The sequence below is a fragment of the Ricinus communis genome, chromosome 10, assembly GCF_019578655.1.
Source record: "Ricinus communis isolate WT05 ecotype wild-type chromosome 10, ASM1957865v1, whole genome shotgun sequence".
Taxonomy (NCBI): Eukaryota; Viridiplantae; Streptophyta; class Magnoliopsida; order Malpighiales; family Euphorbiaceae; genus Ricinus; species Ricinus communis.
In genome coordinates, this window is record NC_063265.1 from 8509013 (window position 1) to 8524688 (window position 15676).

Genomic DNA, 15676 nt, shown 5'->3' on the forward strand with positions numbered 1-15676 from the left:
GTTTCCATAATTAAGAACTAATTAACATAATCGCAAGCTTTAAGATAAACATCAAAACAGAGCCCTAAACTACCCTCCGAGAATCAATCGAGAAACTGTTAGAGAATCATAAGAACAAAACCAAGAAACATCTTCAATGTTTGTTGACTCGCTCACACTCGTCAATCCATTCGCTGTAGATGTCGATAGGTTCAGTTAAACGATTGATTTTAGTCCCGAAGCTTTCTGTGCAGATATGGCATTCAGCTTCACCGACCCACACCTTCTTGTCAATGTCGCAAGTGACACTGTCGGGATGGTTGCAGAATGGGCAAGTGAAGGCAGTTGCGAGTTTCTCCACTCGCATTGGCTTCTTAGCAGCACGCTTTGTTCTTCTTCTTGCCATTGTGAAACTCTCTCGACTGATAGAAAGAAGAGTCTAGTAAGAAAGCGGAAACTTGATGGAGATTTGGCTGATGCTGCTTGTAGACAGAGAATAGAGCGGTTTATATAAGTTTGGAATCCTGACATGAATAGGATTTTCAGCTTGGCGGTGGTTCGTTTTCCTTTTATTAATTGTCGTTTTAAGCAGCAAAACAAGTCGTTTTATGTTTGTGGGCTCTTTTGCAAAATAAGAAAATCGAGGTACCAACCAGCGAGCTTAATCTGGTTTAGGCTAATTCTAATCCTACTCTCATGTGTGGGTTCTATCTTGGACTGTATGAAATCTCAAGTTATAACTAAAAGCTGAGACTAATCAAGCTACCAGATTAATTAATATTAAATATTAATCTTGGATCAATGTTGGGTTTTACTATTCATAAATACATAGACTATATGATCATGGTGGTAATATCAAATAACTTAGCAATATTATTAACCAAGAAACTACGAATATTAATAAGTTTATATCAACATATTTATGATCAAGAAATCACTCACTAGTTTGCTAATTATAATTTCATAAAAGAAAAGAAAAGGTTAGCTTCTTTTTTTTTTCAAGAAATAAAGTTAGCCAATTATAATGTTTGCTTATTTTTTTATTTATTAAAATGAATTACTTTTAAAATATGATTGGTTAGATCCATTAAAATTCTAACTGAAAGACCGTTAGTCAAAGCAGTCAATGGCGTTAAGAATAAAAAGTTGCTGTCAAGCCCAAGAGGCCCAATATAAAACAACCAATGGGTTAAAACGGATACTTGATGAGCCGAAGTAATCCAATTAGAGAGATCAAACATGTCGACCTTAGGGCTCTACTCAGATCAACAATAATCAGAATCTCAGAGAGCATCCTTTCCAATCCGAGCTGATTCCGAGTTAACTAAGTGGCATTCGCGCTAGGCCTCTGTCTTCCTCGCTTGTAAGGTACCGAAATTTCTCTCTCTCACTCTCTACATATTTATGATGTATTTTGATCTTCTTAGTGCGAAATTACAACTCTTTATATTGCTTCAGTGTTGAATTTGATCGTCTTTAACTTTAATTGCTTCCATTTTATCTTGATTTTGTCGTTGTGCGATCAGCTGCCCTTGCTCGGATTAGATCATGTGCAAGAATCCAATTTTCATGAATTTTTTTATTTTTTTTTTATTGTAATTGTTGTCTTGATTTTAGACTTTCCAAACACACTCTTAATGCTTTTTGTTTTTCTTTTAATTAATTCGATAGGGTTTGAGATAAAAGTGAGCAATATATCAGATGTTGAAAGGGAGGAAAATTTCAGGAAGAGGAGAAACAGTAGCAGCAAACTATGCTTTTGGGCCTTTAGAAGATGATATTGTAATAAAACATAGGTTACTTACCCGTACAACAACTACTCGTGGTGAACCTCCATTGAAAAAGCTTCAAAAAAAGTTCACTTCTTTTGTTGTTGAAGTTGAAAAGAATGATGAGGATAACTACAATGACTGTGTTCGGCTTTCAAAAGCATTCTTGCAAGAGTTATCGACTTTTGAGATTCCACTTCTTAAAAGTAAAGCTGTGATCGATGCCAATTTGAGAGAGAAGGAGAATTTTACCGAGTTGATTGATGAGATCACTAGGCAGATTTCACAGGCGCAAGATGATATTGAGGATTTGAAGAAGCAGCTTGAGGAGAGTAAAATTGAAAGGCAACATAAGGAGGAGTGTGAGGCTATCAGGAAATTGATTGCTATGCAACCACCAAGGTCGGAGACACAGAAGCTTATAGAAGATTTGGAGAAAGAGATTGCTGGTTTGGAGGCAGAGAATATCGCTGGTTCGAGGTTGCTGGAGCTTCGAAAGAAACAGTTTGCCCTTTTGTTGCATGTGGTATGCTGCAGTTTTATTTATTTGTTTATTTTTTTCTTAAGCTGTGCTTTGTTCATATACTCTGGTGATTTTCTATGTTGTGATTTTTTTTTTCTGCTATGTTTTATTGACTGAGACTTCTCTTGGGAGGCCTTATCGTGTCAGATTATCACTTGTTCTGGCCATATATATCAAAATTTAGCATCTACAAAATGAAAAGGTAGTTGATAAAAGGTAGAACAACTGCTGAATTTCAGAGGGGTCTAATGTAACTTCGGAATTGAGTTGAAAATAGATTGATGCTTCTGGTTTTATCTGAACTCTTAATTGGCTGTGTTTTAAAATGTGCATGCATCATTGCATCTTTTTGAACCAATGCCACTGGTATAAATGCATTAGGTTAGATATCAAGGAAGGAAAATATAGAAGTAATCCAACTGACATTCGCCCTTTGTTTTCTCTTTCTTCATTCTCGACTTAGCTTTAATCTTTGTCTTACAAGATTGTTAATATACTTGTATGTGGTTGCTACTCCGTGACTTTTTCATATGATTAGAAGTTGCCAGAGCTGTCTGACAGATAATTAAATCTCTTTCTATTGAAGTAATATGGCATTAACGTTTTAGAATGCTGTATTTGCATTGGACAGGCTGGGTGCTATCATAGATTCTGTATTATGTGATCAATCTGCTTGCCTGTTTCCATCAGTGTTGTCTTTAACATCTCTGCAGGTAGATGAGTTGCAAAACAGTATAGAGGAAGATCAAAAGAATTTGATTGAGGAGATGAGAATGGCAACTGAGGATCAGAAAAATGGGATGGAGGATGCAGATGGTGGCTCAGAAGCAATGGCTGTTGATCAGTGACATACTCTATCCATCCTGCGATTTGGTGGTGCTGTGCTTTTCAAGACCTTATATGTTCTCTAGCCAGATTGCATAAATTTCTTTTGTAGTAAAAAATTGGAAATGTAGCTTTGCTCTTCTGTTGTAATATATAGGCAACAACTTGAAATTGAAAATTTTCTGTAGCTGTTGTTGTCCTGCATATTTCCACATTGTGTTGTGAGAAAATTCTCATCTCCTTTAATTCCCACCAAATTTCTTGATCCATTATTATTCAGTTAGGGTCTAAAATTTTCTTTCTACTAACTCTATAACGCTCAACTCTGTTGGTATATGTGTAATTGTGGAGCCTCCATGAATACAAGCTAATCAGTAGGCTGGCACCAACTTCTTTAGGAGTGTCATTATAAGTTTATCATTTTAGCTACAAATTAAGCATTCAAAGTCCTCAAGAGGAGCTAAATTGAATATAAAAGGCCCTACGCCATAAAGTTGAAAAGTTAAGGTCGAGTGCTAAAGTCAGAGAAGTTTCTTATTTCTGCGACTGTGGTTAAAGTTGCTTAAGGAGGAAAAATAAAACCTGCCGGAGCAGATCAGGAAAAAATAAGAAAAGAAAATCTTATTCTGGGCATAAGCCATAAAATTAATTTTTCAAATAATGATATTGAGTCGTATAAATACAAAAAATGTATTACCATTTGTTTCTCAATTTTGTTGGTGTTTTTTCTTATTTTTTGTAGCTAGTTAATTAGTTAAAATACATCCTTACAACATTTGCCCTTGGGTTAGAATTGCATACTGATTGATGTGCTTCATTGTAGCAGGTAGTTCATTTTTCCTTTTCTGGCAATGAGATGCCCCCATAAGACTTCATATTGGTTTTATGATGCATAAATCATCAGTTGTGTCTACATTCTCAATGCGAAATTCCTTCTAGCACGTTCCTGTATAATTCTCAAAGTTCCAAGCTAAACAGCAGAAGCAATTTTTAATTTATTATGAGTCCATGTGATTGTATAATAATTTCTTTTCAAAAGTTCTAATATTTAATTTATCCATTCGCTTTTATTTTCACAGTTAGAACTATAGTAATGTAAAATCCCATATCAGATATCCACCTTCCACAAAAATTTGCTTCTTTTTAGATAGCATTTCATCATGGATCTTTATGAACTTCTCTTTGTAACCATCCGCTACTTTGTTGTTCCCATCTCAATTGAAGCAAAGCCAACAATTTCAAAACCAAAACGAGCAAATTACATCACAACAGACGTACACTGATATTTTTCTTTTCTTTTACAGATACTTTAGCTTCTTAAATTATTAGTAGCATGGACTAATTAATTTAAATTGTATAATGTTTTTTACTCTGATGTATTCTGTAATGAAAAATAGAGAAAGTCCATGAGGAATATTAATACAAACACTCTATGCGGTACTGGAATTCTTGTCAATGAGATACTTCCCAATGGTTTCAGCCATGATCTCAAGCTGCTTGGTAGAGACGAAAGAAGCAAGCTCGGGTTTGGTCTCATCCATCTCATACTCTATTGTGGATCTGATAATACTTGATTCAGCAGCAGCATCATCCTTCTCAATGATCTCCAAGCGAATACGAACATGATCAAACCCAAGATCTTTGTAGCCTCCTTCGATGATTTCTGTTTCCTTCACACGGTTGTCGTCGTCCATCTTTGTATATATTTCCTTCATGTAACCACTTCCAGGCGTTCCTGACAGATCATCCACATAATACATCAATTTAACAAATGAGTTTAACATCTAGCTTCATCGCACATTAAAGTGAACAGTACCCTAACTAATTCCATCAAGCATTTCTAAAGCATAGAACCTAACAATTAGATAATGAAATAGCCAGAACAGGAGGGCCAAGACAAGCTGATCATGCAGCAGCTTTTCTATGCAGAAATCATAGTTAAAATCAAGTGTGATATGTACCCAATACCCCATTATGGCTAAAAAAAACTAATTGACAAAATCTTACAGTTCCATTGACTAGCTAGTAGTCAATTTAGCTCAAAAAACCAAACCAAAATATACGTGAAAGCGAAAATATAAACGCGCCAAATTAAACAATTGGTCCATGAATTGATTACCAGGAGGAAATGTAAGTTTCATAATAGTACCAACACCACCATCACCTTCTACAACCTCTACTTTACCAACAACGTTACCAAGTAGCTCATCAACAAGTCTTCCAAACTCAAGTCCTCGGTAAGCATCCCATGCAATACTCGCCGGAACTCCCACCGGAGTCTCCACTGATTCCTGGCCTCGCATTGCTTTCTTGATTCTTGTTCTTTTTTTTTTTTTTTTTTTTTTGGGTTTTAAAACACATATATACATACAAAGTCTTGGATAAGAATTATCTACAATGCACTGGAAAGCCATTTGTGACCATACTTCGTGCCCTCATAAATTGTCCATAAATCTGCGGAGAGAATCAATTTTTGTGACCCGCACAATATTATATTTCCTGATATCTGCGTCACCGTGAATAATGTGATCCCTTTTACCTATACAGGCAAGCATAAATAATTCTATTCATGGCCAGTTGCTTTTTTGCTTAAGCACCTTACAGTTATTGCTGAAAGTTGCGTAGTTAGAAAATGGAAGATGTGCTTTCTGATGGAACATATAATAAAAATTAGTAATAATAATAATAATAATAATAAGAGTTAATTAGAAAAGGAAATTGTGAGCCTTTTCACTCTTTCTTAATTTAATATTATATTTCAATTTTATCTATATTAGGCATAAATCTTTAATTTCTTATTAAATACATCAGTTAAGAATTCAGTATACTTTTAATTGATATATTGTTGAAATTGAGCTATTTCACAAACATGACGAATCAAAACTCACACTTTTATTTAATTGCAAAAGAAATATGAATTTTAGGGTGTGTTTGCTTAAAAATAATTTTTTTTTAATTTTTATTTTTAAAATTAAAAAAAAATAAAAAGAATCATTTAAATAGAAAATTTCTAAAACATATCTACTTATTATTATATAAGAGAAAAAGTATTCTTTTATTTAAATAATATTTTAAGTTTAAAAGATAAACTTATAATACATGAAATAACAATTTTTTATATAAAATATATGTTAAATTTATTTTTTAAAGTGCATGTGTTCCATTTCGATAGGTATTTCATACTTCCATTATCTGAAAGCACCAAAGAAAGAAAAGAAAAAGGAAAGAAGAATATCATTGAATTCTGATATGTAAAGAAAAGTCAATATCATAATTTTGATGGAAGTTAAAAAGAAAGTTGAATTGTATAAATCAAGATTATCAAGTTGCTAAATTTTGTCGGCAGGGACTGGAAATTTTCTTCAGTTCAGGACGAAAGCATTTAGTTTTCATTTTCACTACGAATGAAAGAAATGAGTTCCATTTGTAGAATCTGTACTATGAAGCCTATCATTTTTGTTCTTGTTTTTTTGGTATGCATGAGTTGGGTTTTTTGTATAACTCATATCTGTCCTTTAATATTTTTATAATTTTATTATGATTTAATATACCAATAAAAGATTAGGGTCATTAGTTTAATACTTTTTCACATTTCTAATCCTAATTCAAGATCATAAACCTCAAATTTCAAATATCTCATTACTATATACCACATTATTTTTTCATATTTACATTATTTATAATATTTTTCATTCTTTCATTTTCTTTAATTTATAATATTTATCTCTTAACTTTTGTCTAATATATAAGTTGCCTTTTATACTTAATTTATTGGGCTAGAATCTCCTTACATTTTGAAAATCAATGAAATCAAAGGACGAAATTAACAAATAAAATATAATTTGGTCTTTAATTCTTTTATTAAAATTACAACTATAGTACCTAACTAAATTATTAATTAACAATTCTGAATTACAAAAAATAAAAAATATTCTTTTATTTTATAATTTATAACATTTTTTTATTTAATTAATTTTAATACTTCAAATTTAAAGTCTATGACGATTTAAAATTAAAGTTTATGAATTCTCAATATGTTACTAAATGTAAGTGCTTGTAATTAACATAATCTACTTAATTATTGAATAATAAAAATTGTAATGGAATGACTTTATAATATGAATTTATAAAATAAAAATTATAATTTTTAAATGTAAAAGAGATGCTAATATAATATATATAAAAATGCAAGAGACAAATAATAATTATTCCAACTTAAAATAATATTATTAATTCTTAAATATTTGATATTATATATCTTAATTTATACAAAAAGATCAACAATCCACTGAGAATTGATATATGATATAACAAATAATAAATATCTTTGTATCACGAATTCTTAATAAATATTTACTTGTAACGGATGTGAAGAGGTAAAGCTAATAATTATAAACTCATGAATTAATTTTTTTATGTTTTTTAATAAAAAAAAGTCATATATAAATAAAAGATAACAATAACAAAATAAAGAAAAAATAATTCTATGGACTAAAAATATGTCGACATTAATTCTCGTCCATACCTTTTAAAGTTTTAGCATCATAAATAATAAATAAAAATTCTTTTTTCTAAGTTGCTTTATGTGGTAGTGGACTTGTTGTGGGTGAGATACTTCGCAATGGTTTCAGCCATAATCTCAAGTTGCTTGGTAGAGACAAAAGAAGCAAGCTCGGGTTTGGTCTCATCCATCTCATACTCTATTGTGGATCTGATTATACTCGATTCACCAGCAGCATCATCATCATCCTTCTCAATGATCTCCAAGCGAATACGAACATGATCAAACCCAAGATCTTTGTAGCCTCCTTCGATGATTTCTGTTTCTTTCACGCGCTTATCATCGTCCATCTTTGTGAATATTTCCTTCATGTAACCAGTTCCGGGTGTTCCTAATAGACCATCAACATATATATATACATCAATTTAACAAATGAATGACACAGTTCATTTAGGAGATTGGAGAAGTTATTACATGACTATGATCCATCGCATCATGTATTTAATGAAATGATGATATTGATTACATTCTTACATGATGGCATAGACGTCAGAATCCTAAACAAACAATAATCCAAATCCATTAATATGAAATTTATTAATTTCTGGTCATAATCAATAAGAATTAGTCTAAATAAAAATTGCTTTGGACAATTTTATTTTTTTAAAAATACGTTTATAAAGAGTCATAACAGAATAACTGAAATATCCTTACAACGAATATAAGTAACTATGAAGACTCTTAATGAAGTTCTTTAGGAACCCAAGCTTAGTAAAGCATAAAATTAATAATTAGGACCAAGTTACAAGAATGAGGCTTAAGAAAAGTCAGAACACATGTCAAATAGCTATTGCAATAGGTATGACAGACTTATCCCTGCTACATGTATAAACAAAAGATCAGAACTAGAAGAAGAAGGTAACCTAAACCTTTAAAAAATCTTTCAACGAAACTTCCTTAACTAACAACTCTCTCTTCTCTCAATGAACTACCTAACTTAATCATCTGAGTGATCTCACCAGACCACCGTCACGTCTGGCGCCATTGAATTGGAGGAAGCCCAGCTTGGACACCAAGCTTCCTAAGACATTAATTAAAGTACAAAATACCCTAACTAATTCCATCAAGCATTTGCAAAGCCTAAAATTTGACAGTCAGTTAATCAAATAATAACAAGACAGGGGAAGTCAGGAGTAAAATATATCCAATACCCCATAGTTAAATATTAAATTAAGTAAGAAGAAAAGTTTGTGGAAGTAATTTACCAGGAGGAAATGTAAGTTTCATTATAGTCCCCACCCCTCCATCACCTTCTACAACTTCCACTTTACCAAGAACATCGCCTAGTAGCTCATCAACAAGTCTTCCAAGTTCAACTCCACGGTAAGCATCCCATACAATACGAGCCGGAGCTCCTACCGGAGTCTCTGCTGATACTTGATCCCGCATTGTTTTTCTTGATTTAGATTCTTGATTCTGGATTATCGAAGCTTATATGTGATGCTTAATTTGAGGCCTCTTTGTTTTTTAACGCACACTCGTACAGAGTCTTGGATGAGAGCCTCCAAAGCACTAAAACGTTATCATTTTATGGCCGGCACAATTACTATTTCGTGATACCTACGGCACCTTTGTGTAATGATTTTTGTTTGTTTGTCTGTTTCCTTGCTTGTATTTATCCAGGCCAGCACAAACGGGTCGGATTCCCTCGTGTAAAGCTTGTTGGATATATTTTTGGATTTTCTGTTAAATCATGAGGTAATTTTGAAAAAGTAACAGTATTGAATATCTGAAAAAAATTGAATTATGCTTACAAGGTAGGGATATGAGAAAATATTAATGGAAAAAGATAATATTTATTGATTATAATGTGTGCTATGTATACAACCATCTGTACATCCAATATAGAAAGAAAACTAAGCTTGCCCCTAAAGAATAGGAAGCAAATAGGAAGCAAGAAGGATAGGAAATAAAACTAAAACTAGGAACATCTAAAATAGGAACGTCTATGATATAGGAAAATCTCTACACTCCCCCTCAAGTTGGAGTATGAAGATTACATATGCCCAACTTGCCTAACAAGTGATGGAACTGTTTGAATCCCAATGCTTTTGTGAAAAGATCTCCAACTTGGTCACTTGAACGAACATGAGAAGTGCGTATCTCATTACTAATCAAACGATCACGTACGAAGTGGCAATCAATCTCGATGTGTTTTGTTTGTTCGTGGAAAACCGGATTGGCAGCAATATGAAGAGCAGCTTGGTTGTCACATATGAGAGACATAGGCGAGGATAATATGACTTTGAGTTCCAGAAACAAGGAGCGTAACCACAATAATTCACTTGTGGCATTTGCCATTGCCCGATATTCTGCTTCAGCTGAAGAGCGGGAAACGTAATTTGCTTCTTTGATTTCCAAGATATGGGACTCTGTCCAAGGAAGACTATGTTGCCAGTGGTCGATCGTCTAGTTGTAGGGCAACTTGCCCAATTCGAATCACAATAGGCTGTCAAATGTAATGAGTTTGAAGAAGAAAGAAAAATGTCTTGGCCTGGCACAGACTTTAAGTAACGAAGAATGCAAAATGCTGCATTCAAATGAAGCACTCGAGGGTCTTGCATGAATTGAGTCCGAACCTATATAGGGTAAGTGATGTCAGGGCATGTAATGGTCAAATACAACAGTTTACCAATGAGCCGGTGATATTGTCCCACATCTGATACTGCAGCAAGATCGTGTCGTGATTCCATGGGAAAGCTTGCTGGTTTAGCATATAATAAGCCCACCTCTTCAAGAAGATCTAGTGTATGTTTTCATTGGCTAAGAGTTATCCTTTCTTTGTTGCATGCCACTTCAATGCCGAGGAAATATTTGAGGGTCCCAAGATCTTTGATGCGAAAAGCCGAGTTCAAATAGTCCTTTACTTGACTTATAATATGTAAATAATTTCCTGTTATAACAACATCATCAACGTAAACCAGCAAAGCTATAAAATGATTATCTCATACCAATGTAAACAAGGAGTTTTCTGTTGCACTTTGTTGAAAACCAAACCTTTGGAGAGACTTAGAGAGTGTTTGAAACCAATTTCGTGATGCTTGTTTAAGTCCATAAAGGGATTTTCTTAACCTGCAAACACGATTATCACCTGGATTAGCAAAACCTTGTGGGACTTTCATGTATACCTAATCATGCAAGTCTCTATGAAGGAAGGCATTGTTTACGTCTAGTTGGTGCAATTCCCAATGATGTATGGCAGCAACTGAAAGCAAACATCACAAGGTTGTAATCTTGGCAACTGGCGCAAATGTATCATGATAGTCTAACCCTTCAATCTGCGTGAATCCCTTAGCAACCAAACGTGCCTTAAAGTGCTCAACAGTACCATCAGATCGATATTTAATTTTATAGACCCATTTAGAGTCAATGGCATGTTTGCCTGGCAGTAAAGGTTCTAAAGTCCATGTATGGTTCTCCTCCAATGCACGAATTTCTTGCTGCATCACATGTTGCCATCTAGGGTCTTTGACAGCTTGATGGAAAAATTTAGGTTCATCTAGTGAAGAAATAGATGCCAAGAAAGCTTTGTGGCTATTAGTAAAACGAGAATAAGAGAGACTATTTGAAAAAGGATAGGACATACCTAAGTTCGCTGATGGAGAGGAGCCTTGTGATGGCGCTAAGGATGGAATAGCTTATAGTCGAAACCAGAAAGTTTTGTGTACACACATCGGGAACTGACTGGTCGTTGAAAGAGAGAAGAGCTATTTTTGTTATTGCTGATTGGTTCAAGTTATGTGGGGTTATTGGTTTGGTCAGGTGTGTTTTGTTTGACATATAGAGGTTTGACTTGTGAGATCGTTGTGGTAGTTTCTTTGCTTGCTTCATCATTTGGATAATTGTCAATCTGAATAGGCTCGATTTGGTCTGAGGCAGCAGGATCTGAAGAATGTGCCGATTGGTAAATGAGATCAGGTGGTTAGTTAACCAACGGTGATGGAACGGGTGTATTCAGGTTTGTGTTATTTTGGAAAGGAAAAATCTTTTCATGGAATATCACATCTCTAGACATAAGCAATTTCTGTTTTTCAAGATTATAAACCTTATATCCCCTTTTTCCATTTGGATATCCTAAGAAGATACAACGATGTGCTCTAGCTGAGAATTTATCTTTTGGTTTATCATGGATATAACATAGAGAGCCAAAAACTCTTAAGTGGTCATAATCAGGTTTCTTATGAAACAAAACTTCATAGGGACTCTTATTGGCAAGGATGGGAGTGGGCATTAAATTTATGAGATAAACTGCAGTAAGAACACATTCTCCCTAAAATTTTAATGGCAAATGTGTATGGAAACATAAAGGACGTGCTACCTTAAATATATGACGGTGCTTTCGTTCCACTCTCACATTTTTTTGTGGTGTGTAGACACATGTAGTTTAGTGTTCTATCCTATAATTAGTAAGGAAATCTCTCATTCTGTTTGAAACAAACTCTCCCCCATTATCACTTCTTATCACCTTGATCCTGGAATGAAATTGGTTTTGCACAGGATGGTAAAACATGGTTAGGTAATCATAGGTTTGTGATATGTTTTTCATAAGATAAACTCAAGTACATCTAGAACAATCATCCACTATGGTCAAGAAAAAATTAGCACCATTTAATGAAGGAATTGAATAAGGACCCCAAACATCCACATGAATGAGGTCAAAACAATTGATGCTTTTTTTACTGCTGATAGAAAAAGGTAAATGAGTTTGTTTTACTTTATGACATGCATCACAAACTTCATTAAAATCATTAGAGGGGGATTTCTCAAAAATAAATTTAAACTTGCTAAAGGGATAATGTCTTAATCGCATGTGCCACAAAACATAATCTGTTTCAAGAACACTTCAACTTGCCATTCCATATCTTCCTTCCATTTGATAAACGCCATCTTTCAGCTTACCCGCTCTAATCAGCATCCTCGTATGTAGGTCCTGAAAGAAACAAAAATTAGGAAAGAATGTAGCCGAGCAATTCAGGTCATTGGTTATCTTAGAAATTGAGAGGAGGTTATATTTAAAACTAGGTATGCAGAGGACTTTCTTTAACTCAATGTTTGGTATAATACGTACATCACCAACATGAGTGACTGAAAGGGAAGAACCATCTGGTATTTTTACATTTGGGTGTGTCAAAACATGCACATATTGATCAAATTGCCTCTTATCTCTAATCATATGATCGAACGCACCACTATCAACAATCCAAGGATCATTAGTCATGGAACTTTTACCTGCAAAGTTTGCTAAACCTTCATTACCATTATTCTAGTTGGCAGAGGATATGACAAAGGACAGTAATTTGGAGCATTGATCTGCTATTAGTCCCAGAGTTTGTTGAACTTGATGTTGCGCGACATTAAGTTCATGATTTCCTGGTTCTGAATTACGTCATTGCTGTTCACCAGGACTTGATGATCGGGATCCTGTTGTGGCTATATTCTTGTAGCCTTGTCGCTGCCTCAAGGCACATTTTCCATTGCTTCCACGGTTTTGTTGATTGATTTTCCAATTGGGAGGATACCTATGATCTCAAAACATTCTTCTTTAAGATGTCCATTTTTGCCACAATGCACACTTTTTTTTAGACCGATTTGCTGAGTTCTGGCCTCTGTTTGAGTAGTTCTTTTCATCACCATTTAGCTTTGTTGTGAATGCTACACCTTCTATAGTTGATGGCTGATCTGTGTTCTTTTGCATAAGAAATTGTTGTTCTTCTTGCAATGCCAAAGAGAAAATTTTGTTGAACTGTGGTGTTGGCTATATTGATAACACATGAGACCTTAGCCTATCAAAACTGCTGTTCAAACCCAGTAAGAACTGATGAGCTTTTTCCCTTTCTCGGTGTTCTTGAAATCCCTTTGTTGCTTTACACTTGCAATGGGGCAAAGGATCACAAATTTGTAATTCCTGCCACAAGGTTTTGAATTTGGTATAGTATTGGGTTAAGGGTTGTCCATCTTCTTGACTGAGGTTAGAGAATTCCTTTTTTATTTTGTAAAGACAAGGTGCATTACTTTGCCCATATCTCTCGCAAAGTTCATTCCATATCTCTTCTGTTGTGTCTGCATACATAACACTTTCCTGTATGTCTTTAGCTAGAGAATTTCTTAGCCAAGCTTTAACCATGGCATCACTCATTTTCCATCGCCCAAAATCTGATGAGTCTATTTTCGGCAGTTGTAGACTTCCGTCAATGAATCCACCCTTGCTTTTTGCATACAAGGCTGTTTCCATGGAGTTTTTCCATGAAGCAAAATTTTCTCTTGTGGAAGGTGTGGTGACAAACACAAGTCCTAGATGATCTGAAGGGTGAAGAATATACGGTGAATCATCATAATTCTGCATTATGATTTCTCCCCCTTTCATTGAGTTTTGTGACTTTTCTGAATTTCCTTCTTGATTTCCCATTGATATTATTGACAAGATGAATTCTAGTTCAATTTGTTTGAACCAGGCTTTGATACCATGAGAAAATATTAATGGGAAAAAAATAATTTTTATAATGTGTGCTATGTATACAAGCATCTGTACATCCAATATAGAAAAAAAACTAAACTTGCTCCTAAAGAATAGGAAGCAAATAAAAAGCAAGAAGGATAAGAAATAAAACTAAAACTAGGAATGTCTAAAATAGAAACATCTATGATACAGGAAAATCTCCACAGAATATATACATCTGACTGTCCGGCGTTCTAATTTGGAAAAAAAATATATATATATTTTCAGCTCATCAATTCTCTTACAACCGTATATGAATTGATGATATCATCATAGGATTTTACGTTACTTCTTTTGGCTGTTCGGACATAGATGTTTGATTGTAGAGTTTTAACCGCTTCAGCTGATGTGTAATACTGAACTCTACCGTTTGACATGGTTGATTACTTTGTCCTATCAAGTGAAGGGTGTGCTCCTCGGTAGTAGATGATAAGAGCTCGTGAAAACATAAGAAATATTTTGTCCTAAATTTCTTAGTTTGCTTTCATTTAGTCCGAATCCACCGAATTAGAAAAGGAATCAAGTAGGTTGAATTCGGAAATTTGCATTTTTAATTTGTCCAAATGATAAATTGACGATATAAACAATCATATCTGGACTAATAATTTATGTCTTTCTTTTGGTAATTTATTTATATACTTGTAGTATAAATTTTACATAATAATATATAGGAATGACTTTGGCTGTTTTTGGTGTATTGCACTAAACTGTTATGGGTAACATGTATTATCCGTGCTATGTATAATACATATAAAAAATTTACAACATATAATATAAATTGAAAGGACCGAATTGAGTGTTAAACATTTTTAAGGGTCCATTTGGATTTGTTATTAAGTCTTAAGAAAGTAAAATTAACATTTCTTCATTTAATTAATTTTTCTGTTCTTTAAATTATTTTTCTTAAATTTACTTTTTTTGTTAAGAAAAACATTAATTTTTAAATTCGCAAAAGTAACTAACCTTTTTTGGAAAACTAATGTGATAATTAGGCAGGCGGATCAACTACCCTATATGGAGGAAAAGCCCATAAACATCCACAAACAAAGTGTGGCGTTACAGATTTATCTTAAGAATTTGTAGCCCATAGAGAAAGCCCATTTTTAATACGTTATCAAAATTTCTCTTCGTCTGTTTAAAGTTTTAGGAAGTGACTTGTTTGCTCCTAGGATAGCATTTATCATTATATATATGTAAAACTTACATTGCGAATTTTATATTCTGATAATAGAAAATGACCCACATTTTAAATTTTATAATTATTTTATGTGTATTATCTGATGTAATTAATTAGTACAAAACAATCGGAGTAACCATAGAAAAATTTAAAAAAAAAATTTGTTCTTTAAAATTGCTTGAACATCATGGATGTCAATTTGAAAAGTTAAAAACAACTCTAGTTAAAGTCTGAAGAAGGCCAATGTTCAGAGCTCAGGTGTATCTGATTCTGCAGGAGTTTTAAGAGGATGGAAAAGCAGATTCACATCCTACCTTAGCTAAACCCTACAGGCCATGGATTCCCG

At 33.7% G+C, this 15676-nt stretch overlaps 3 protein-coding genes across 3 annotated transcripts; 1 reads left to right on the forward strand and 2 right to left on the reverse strand.

Moving 5' to 3' along the window:
• Positions 1-1167: 1167 nt before the first annotated feature.
• LOC8280493 (THO complex subunit 7A) lies at positions 1168-3375 on the forward strand. Its single transcript, XM_002520012.3, has 3 exons — positions 1168-1347; positions 1651-2274; positions 2985-3375. The coding sequence occupies exons 2-3, from the start codon at positions 1681-1683 to the stop codon at positions 3117-3119; spliced, it is 729 nt and encodes a 242-aa protein (XP_002520058.1). The 5' UTR covers positions 1168-1347; positions 1651-1680; the 3' UTR covers positions 3120-3375.
• A 939-nt stretch (positions 3376-4314) lies between these two features.
• On the reverse strand, positions 4315-5635 carry LOC8280494 (norbelladine synthase). The gene is made up of 2 exons (XM_002520013.4): positions 5216-5635; positions 4315-4831 (listed from the first exon to the last, which is right to left on the reverse strand). The coding sequence occupies exons 1-2, from the start codon at positions 5508-5510 to the stop codon at positions 4527-4529; spliced, it is 600 nt and encodes a 199-aa protein (XP_002520059.2). The 5' UTR covers positions 5511-5635; the 3' UTR covers positions 4315-4526.
• Positions 5636-7564: 1929 nt separating this feature from the next.
• LOC8280495 (norbelladine synthase) lies at positions 7565-9201 on the reverse strand. The gene is made up of 2 exons (XM_002520014.4): positions 8863-9201; positions 7565-7988 (listed from the first exon to the last, which is right to left on the reverse strand). Exons 1-2 carry the CDS (start codon positions 9044-9046, stop codon positions 7678-7680), a joined length of 495 nt encoding a protein of 164 aa, XP_002520060.1. The 5' UTR covers positions 9047-9201; the 3' UTR covers positions 7565-7677.
• Positions 9202-15676: the final 6475 nt, after the last annotated feature.

Excerpts from the sequence above, each read along its gene's own strand:
- LOC8280495 (XM_002520014.4), bottom strand. The coding sequence starts at position 9,046 with ATGCGGGATCAAGTATCAGCAGAGACTCCGGTAGGAGCTCCGGCTCGT. Across the intron at positions 7,989-8,862 it reads GAAACTTACATTTCCTCCTG|GAACACCCGGAACTGGTTAC; the intron begins GTAAATTACTTC and ends ATGGTCTATTAG.
- LOC8280494 (XM_002520013.4), bottom strand. The coding sequence starts at position 5,510 with ATGGCTTTCCAGTGCATTGTAGATAATTCTTATCCAAGACTTTGTATG. Across the intron at positions 4,832-5,215 it reads GAAACTTACATTTCCTCCTG|GAACGCCTGGAAGTGGTTAC; the intron begins GTAATCAATTCA and ends ATGATCTGTCAG.
- LOC8280493 (XM_002520012.3), top strand. The coding sequence starts at position 1,681 with ATGTTGAAAGGGAGGAAAATTTCAGGAAGAGGAGAAACAGTAGCAGCA. Across the intron at positions 2,275-2,984 it reads TTGCCCTTTTGTTGCATGTG|GTAGATGAGTTGCAAAACAG; the intron begins GTATGCTGCAGT and ends ACATCTCTGCAG.